This window comes from Helobdella robusta (assembly GCF_000326865.2).
Source record: "Helobdella robusta unplaced genomic scaffold HELROscaffold_20, whole genome shotgun sequence".
Taxonomy (NCBI): Eukaryota; Metazoa; Annelida; class Clitellata; order Rhynchobdellida; family Glossiphoniidae; genus Helobdella; species Helobdella robusta.
This window is the reverse complement of record NW_008704084.1, coordinates 1,225,271-1,233,628: the sequence shown is the minus strand read 5'-3', so window position 1 is coordinate 1,233,628 and position 8,358 is coordinate 1,225,271. Positions and strand designations below refer to the sequence as shown.

At 31.4% G+C, this 8,358-nt stretch overlaps 1 protein-coding gene across 1 annotated transcript in view; it reads left to right on the top strand.

The window, feature by feature from the left end:
- HELRODRAFT_171242 (hypothetical protein) overlaps nt 1-2,453 on the top strand; it is a gene marked incomplete at both ends in the record, with an annotated part of 11,429 nt that extends 8,976 nt beyond the window's left edge. Inside the window, 4 exons of the mRNA XM_009017979.1 lie at nt 259-341; nt 678-739; nt 1,001-2,086; nt 2,364-2,453. Coding sequence (XP_009016227.1) covers nt 259-341; nt 678-739; nt 1,001-2,086; nt 2,364-2,453 — 1,321 coding nt within the window. The remainder of the gene's footprint in view (nt 1-258; nt 342-677; nt 740-1,000; nt 2,087-2,363) is intronic.
- Nucleotides 2,454-8,358: the final 5,905 nt, after the last annotated feature.

The window sequence follows — 8,358 nt, the reverse complement described above, 5'->3', positions numbered from 1 at the left end:
ATCACCCTCTCCTCCGATTGGTCGGACAAATGTTTTATCACAGCATTAGCTCCTCCCACCAACGTTGTTAAAACTGAACATCAGCCAATCAGCAACAACAATCTTGTTGACAAATGTAAACAGACTTTCTATTTTTTATTTTTTCAAGAATCATTGAGAGCCAAACACCGTATTGATAAGTTGATCACTCTTTTCTACGATTCTATCTACCATTTCTAAGAGATGTCAACCCATCACACACATGCATGCGATGGACAGAGATGCCTCTGCATTTGAACCTGGCCACTGCAGTCTCTCAACCTTCAACTCACTGCGCTGCCCAATCAATGATGTCTTCAAAAGTATTTTGAATACACACCAATAAAACTGCCCACTGTCTGCCTACATTTAAGCCACTTAACTGTTCAGTTGTAATAAGGCAGATGCCTCGACCAAATCGGTAGATAGTCTTATTCCTCTACCATGATGAAGAGCTGATGATGTTGGATGTTGGTCAGGGTGATGATGATTACGCTGGCTAAACTTTTAAGATGAATGTTGTCCTTTATAGTGCCCAAGCTGGACGTGATGTGTTCATCATCACATCATCATCACTTATGTTGCATGTTCATCATCATCACATCATCATCATATCATCATCATCTTCTTCATCACCCATGTTACACATCACCCATCAGGTAAGTACGTGAAGTTGACTGTACTGAAGAATGGCGAAAGGAACAGCGAGAGGTCTGCTGTGGTAAGTGTGGCGATGGAGAACGACTTCAACAACGACAAACAACAAATCAACTTTACAAGGGTAATGCTTTCTTTTCAACTTATTAAACAAAAAATTTCAAATCGATTGGGACGAAAATATTTGCAATGCGTTCACATGAGAGTGCTCAATAATTTTGCAAACATTTCACCGTGTAAAATCTTAAAAGCCTTCCATTTTTTTCATGAAAATAACTTTGTTGCCACCTAACCACGTGACGAACAATTGTAAACACGGCGACAGTTTTTGGATGACTGCACGTACAAGCTGTCGCTGTCCACACCGGCTCGTCACGTGTTCGACAGCAGAGGAAACAAACTGACCGACACGAGCATGCTGGCCAGTCAGCAAGTTATCTACGTATCGCAGACCGACGGATGGATCGATCCGAACATGAACTTCAGTGAGCGCCAACAACAAAGATACAAACAACAACAACTACAACATCAACAACCACCTTACCAAAGGCATCATCGTCAACAACAGCCTGACTACCGATCACATCAACAACGACAACAACTGCAACAAGCGTCTTCTCATAAATCTAAGAAGTCAAACGACAGTAAGGTGTTGAGATTGAAAAGCACGAAACTGTCACATGACAACATCGCTAATCATAATCAGTTCCTGAGTGATGGTGATGACACTACCAATAATAATGACAGCAACATAAATGAGGATCGTCATCATCATCGGTCTTGTCACCAAGATTTCAACAACGGTGACGATGAAAGAGGGGAACTTATTAATAAAAATTATGAAGAAACTGCTGAAAATGACGACCATCAACATCATCAACAACATCATCAACAACAACAACAACTATCTCAACAACCACAACAACCATTTGTAATAGTTCTTGAACAGCAGCAACAACAACAAAACAAACACCCAGATATAGAGACGACGAGATCACGCAATAACACTGATGGCTTCGCTACCAGATCTGAATATAATCATACACACCACAAACAACAGCAAAAAGTTAAAAAAGTTCAATTTCTTGATGCTAATGAAGACCACCACAACAACACTAACAGACCTCATAGCAGCAACAATCGCAATAAAACACAGCACAACGACAACGACAAACATGCGACGAACAACATCAACAACAAACATGCGACAAACAACAAACCAGCTAGTACTACAACAACAAACTCAACCACGAACAAGCCAACAAAGGTAGCTGTTTACATCAATGGTGATTCGTCAATGTCTCTACACAGTGTTTTTGGTAACAGCATAGAACAAATATTAGATGACTGCACGAGAAAATTTAAACTTCAAATTCCCGCCAAATATCTGTTCACGGATGATGGAAAGATGGTTTGTAATGGCGAATAAATGAATGAAGTGACTAAATGAACTAATTTAGCGAATGAAGTTAACTAGTCTCTTTAATTTTTTTTTAAAATTATTGATCAAATAAGTACATGAATAATTTATTTCTAACCGTATAGCTACGTCTTTGTTAAAATAAACACAATATACTTTTATCATATATTAATGATGATGATGATGATGATGATGATGATGATAATAATAAATAATATAATAATATAATAATAATAAATATTGTTTCAAAACCGCCTACAACCACCAGATCACAGACGTCAGCGAGTTGAAGCTCGGGCAGAAGTTGTGCGTCTCAACGAGCAAAAAATTTCTAAAAGTTAATTCAAGTCTTAAGTAGAATGTCGGTTGCACTTTGAAATCAATAATTAAAGTGATAAATAAATAAATAAAGTAATAATGATAAGCTTATTATAGCTTATTACTTAACCATGAAAGATTGGAGCTGTGTTGTACCTAATGCGAATAATCTTTTTAGTTTTGTTCGTCTTATTTTTCATAAGATGCTTTTTTACGTTTTAAAGTTACTTTATTAGTCAATTGTGTAAAATTCTTCTTTCAATTTATTACATTTTACTGACAATCAATTTTTAAATGTTCATTATTTTGGTGTAGCCGATTTGTTCATCCGTACATCAGCCTGAAGAAACTGCAAACTTTTTCCTCTTATGAAATTTTTCCAAAAAACAAAATACATGCAAAATTTCATCAAAGAGTGTAAACTTTCAGCGTTTTGTCATCTTATTTTTTTGAGGCTATCAAATTGACTTTGACAAGGGCTCCAATTGCACAAGAAAAGCCATGCAAACAATATTAATAGATTGTTAAATCTCAGAATGCCATCTTCTGATACACGGTGAGATAGATGATGGTCCTAGATCATTTAACAATTTTTGAAGCTAAATGCATTCAAGATGGTACTATTCGCAACTCACAGCCAATGTATCATATCTCTCCCCTCCAGTCTCCGTTGTTATAGTTCCTCCATACTGATACATTGAATTTGAACCGATGTCCATCTCATTGGCTCTGTACCCTTCTTCGACTTTCACCTCGTCAACGTGGAAGGAGGCGTCACCATTGTTGAAAACAGTAATGGCTGTGTGGGAACTGTTTTGAAATGAATAATGACATACGTACCAACATATGCAGTGAAACGTACACAAACAGGCACACGCACATGCTCGTAAATATCCAGTATTCAGTATTAATATACGCTTTTAAAATTGTTATCCCAAAAATGCTCTTAACAATGATTGAAGCAATTTATGGAAAGAAAACGTTTCATTGATCGAAGATATAAGCCTTTAACAGTTTTTGAAATTTCTTTTATTTAGTTATTACGATCTTCAACTTTGTGCAATACGACACTTTTACGTGCCATCATTATCAATGATTCCTCTGTTTCTAAATTTATTAGTGGGAAGGATTAGTATTCACGGTAAAAAAAACAAATAATTAACATTGTATAGGCAAACCTAGTATATATATATATATATATATATATTTATATATATAGGTGTATATATATATATATATATATATATATATATATATATATATATATATATATATATATATATATATATATATATTAGGAAGAAGACCAAGTTCTATACAGTTGTTCAAAAAATCCACCGACGATTCAGCATTAACAAGTTTTATGGTTGATTTTCTAATATTTTGAACTAGTTCTTTACAATTAAGTCTATTCAAAATGTTGAAATCCATTTTATAATCGTTTATGATTTTAATTGTTAAAATTAATCAAGCAAGATCCCATTTTTATAATCGTTTATTTTATATATTATTATTAAAATTATGCATATAGATGTAAAGTCATCATCAGTGTAATATATTTTAAATAAATTCTATTAATAGTTAATTAGTTGTATTTTTTAATATATTAAAATAAAAGTAACGAAATAAAAACGCAAAGGTTCATTGAAATTAGTAAACAAAATATTTGAAATTATACGATTGTTCATGCTACGTGGCCGTTGTCAAGATGGCAACCAACAATGTCACAAATTTGAAGCGCGAAATTAATTAGAATATCGTTTCTATTATTATTATTATTATTATTAATATTATTAATTATTATTATTATTTTTATTATTATCATTATTATTATTATTATTATTGTTATTGTTATTATCATTATCATTATTATTATTATTATTATTATTATTATTATTATTATTATTATTATCATCATCATCATCATTACCATTATTATTATTGTTGTTGTAGTTGTTATTCTTTTTATTGCTGCTGTTGTTGTTGCTATCGTTGTTTGTATTGTTGTTGTCGTCGTCATCATTGTTATTAAAAGTATTATTATTATTATTATTATTATTATCGATGACGTTAAAATTATTAGCAACAATGTTGACGTTGTTAATTAATCTATGCGTAGGGAGAGTTGTTTTAATTTGTTGTTGGTTGTTCAATGTAGGTTTTTGCATTTCTATTAGAATGTCTTCAGCGAGTTTAAGATTTTGATATTGTTGGGTACTATAGATGATGGTTGTGTTGTCATTTAGTATACCTCTGGTGATTGTTGTGTTGTGTTTGTCAAGGAGATGGGTTTTAATGGCACCTTCTCTCTTATGCATCGTCAATCTCCGTGATAAATCCGTGGTAGTCATGCCGATATATGATGATTTTAGACGCATACAATCGTCAACTGGACAGGAAAATTTATATATGACATGACTACGTTTCAGTTGTGATTCAACACGTGGTGTGCAATTATTTATTAAGATGGTTTGATGTTTTAGTGTTTTTATAAAAAATCCTTAGTTTGATTTTATCATTAGGATCTGTAGGAATTATATTGTTTTTTATTATATTCTTCATTATCAATTCATCGATTTTATAAGAGGAAGACATTAAATTACGGTAGTACAGTATAATATCCTTCTTTTTGTTGTTATTATTGTCATTATTAGTGTTGTTGTTATGGGTGTCGACATTGTTATTTTCGTTGCTATTATTTTCAGGGTTATTACAGATGCCGTTGATGTTGTTGTTTCTATCATTGTTGTTATTGTTGTTGTTATTGTTATTGAATTTATTGTTAACCTGAATAATGACTTTTTCAATCTGATTTAGGTTGTAGTTATTGTTAACAAGTAATTTAGTGACGCGTTTGATTTCCGATTGAGCATGTTCAACTGTTGTCGAGTGTGTAAATACGCGATTGATGAATGATCTAATTGTGCTGATTTTATAATCTTCAGTGCACTCACTTATTCCATTTAAGCAGATGCCTTTATTGGTATTTTTTATGTAAACAGAAGTTGTAAAATTATGGTTGTCATGTTTAACAAGAACATCAAAGAATGGTAGAGATCTATTGGCTTCGTGTTCTATTGTGAAATTAATTTTTGACTGGTTGAAGATCATTAAGAGTTGTTGAACATAGTCTGGATTGCTATATGAGATAAAAATGTCGTCTACGTAACGTATATATATATGTGGTTTAAGTTCCGGATGTTTTTTGAAAGTTTCGCTTTCTAAATATCCTACATAAAAATTGGCAAATAGGACACCCAGTGGCGATCCCATGGCTATTCCATCGATCTGTTGATACAATTGGCCCGTAGGACTGAAGAATGGTGCCTGCATTGTACATATTTTTAATATATTTTTTAATAGATTTTTAGGAATTTTTAATGGAGTCATATGTGAGGAATAAACAGTTTTGATGATAATGTCAATAGTTTCTTTGACTGGCACATTGGTGAACAACGATTCAACATCAAGAGTGGCAATGTAGTCAGATGAATTGTTGTTGTTTAAAATTTGGATGAATTCTTTTGATGATTTGACGTTGTAGTCATCAGGTATGTACGGAGTAAGAATTTTGTTTAAAAATTTGGCGATTGGAAAAGTGACGGTAGGTATCTGACTGATTATGGGTCTTAGAGGATTGTTAGGTTTGTGTGTTTTGACGTTTCCATACAAATAACCAGGTTTGTATTCTCCTATAAGTATTGATAGTTTTTTATCATCAGGTAGGTACTTATTTATTTTTCGAATAATATTATTAAGATCGGTTTTTAATTTAGGGGTGGGGTCAGAATCCATCGCTTGGAATTTTGAAACATCATTGACAATACTACTTAATTTATCAAGATAGTCTGTTTTATTTAAAATGACGTACATTGAGGATTTATCAGCACGACGAACTATTATATCTTTATTATTTCTAATCTCTTTAGCAGCTACTTTCATGTTGTTTGTTAAAATTTTGCTGTTAAACACACCACGTTGTTTTTTCGATTCGGATTGAAGATGTATAGCAATTGATGGGTTGACAATTATTTTGTGTTTTTGTTGTAACTGTAAAATATTTTCCATTAGTTTTTCTACCTCTATCTGTTTGTCAATATTTCGCGGTTTGTTGATGTAGTGGCAATTTAGGCCCAAGTTTAGAAAATCTATTTGTTGTTGAGTTAGATTATGGGTACTAAGGTTGATGAAACGGTTATTATCCTCGTTGTTGCTTGCTTTTAAAAGGTTTATAAGTTTATTGTTGGTACGAAGTTTGACGCGGTGTCAAACTTTTCGATTATAAAAATGGGATCTTGCTTGATTAATTTTAACAATTAAAATCATAAACGATTATAAAATGGATTTCAACATTTTGAATAGACTTAATTGTAAAGAACTAGTTCAAAATATTAGAAAATCAACCATAAAACTTGTTAATGCTGAATCGTCGGTGGATTTTTTGAACAACTGTATAGAACTTGGTCTTCTTCCTAATATATATATATATATATATATATATATATATATATATATATATATATATATATTCACCTATATATATAAAATTATATATATAGGATTAATAATAATAATAATAATAATAATGATAACGATAATGATAATAACAATAACAATAATAATAATAATAATAATAAAAATAATAATAATAATTAATAATATTAATAATAATAATAATAATAGAAACGATATTCTAATTAATTTCGCGCTTCAAATTTGTGACATTGTTGGTTGCCATCTTGACAACGGCCACGTAGCATGAACAATCGTATAATTTCAAATATTTTGTTTACTAATTTCAATGAACCTTTGCGTTTTTATTTCGTTACTTTTATTTTATTTTAATATATTAAAAAATACAACTAATTAACTATTAATAGAATTTATTTAAAATATATTGCACTGATGACGACTTTACATCGAAATAGATCTATATGCATAATTTTAATAATAATATAAAAAATAAACGATTATAAAAATGGGATCTTGCTTGATTAATTTTAACAATTAAAATCAAAAACGATTATAAAATGGATTTCAACATTTTGAATAGACTTAATTGTAAAGAACTAGTTCAAAATATTAGAAAATCAACCATAAAACTTGTTAATGCTGAATCGTCGGTGGATTTTTTGAACAACTGTATATATATATATATATATATATATATATATATATATATATATATATATGTGTGTGTGTGTGTGTGTGTGTGTGTACATTTTGTACACTTGACATGTTTGATATAGCATTTAGGGTTGTCTACAAATAGGAGATATGTGTAATATAAAAGACTAGTGCACTCACGTCATTATATCTTCGAGTGCATTTATCTCAAGTCCTGTAAATGGGATTTTAACATAGGAGTCAAACTATAGCACTTGGAATTTAATGTTGTTATGGAAGTATTTGCATTGTCATACAATCAGCAGCAATCATGTTCCGGCAAGTAACGAACAATGCGCAACACCTCTTTTACCTAAGCTCTTTATTTAGTCAAATATTTCGCGATTTTGGTTAGTCATACACAGTGATGGATTGGTGGGCAAGTATGCAGGCAGATGTATGCCCGTCTGTCTGTCTGGCTTGTGTGTTTGTCAAATGTTTACGAGTGTCCGTTAATAAATGATGTTACTAATCGAGCAACTTATTTATTTCAATAATTTGATCAAATGTACACCACAAACCTTCTACTACAAATCAGCTTTATTGTCATTCAATACAATAGAGAGACGAAGGATTTCTTCATTAACATTAAATAAGACAACATAATTTATTTAAATGTTCCTACTGACACATAATGTACATACATGAATATAGTATCACATAAGCAAACATATAGGCGCGCATGATTTGTGTGCGTGTGAATCTGTGAGTGTGTGTATGATTGTGTGCACGTTTGTATTTATGTTTGCATGTCTGTGAGTTTGTATGAGTTTATAAAT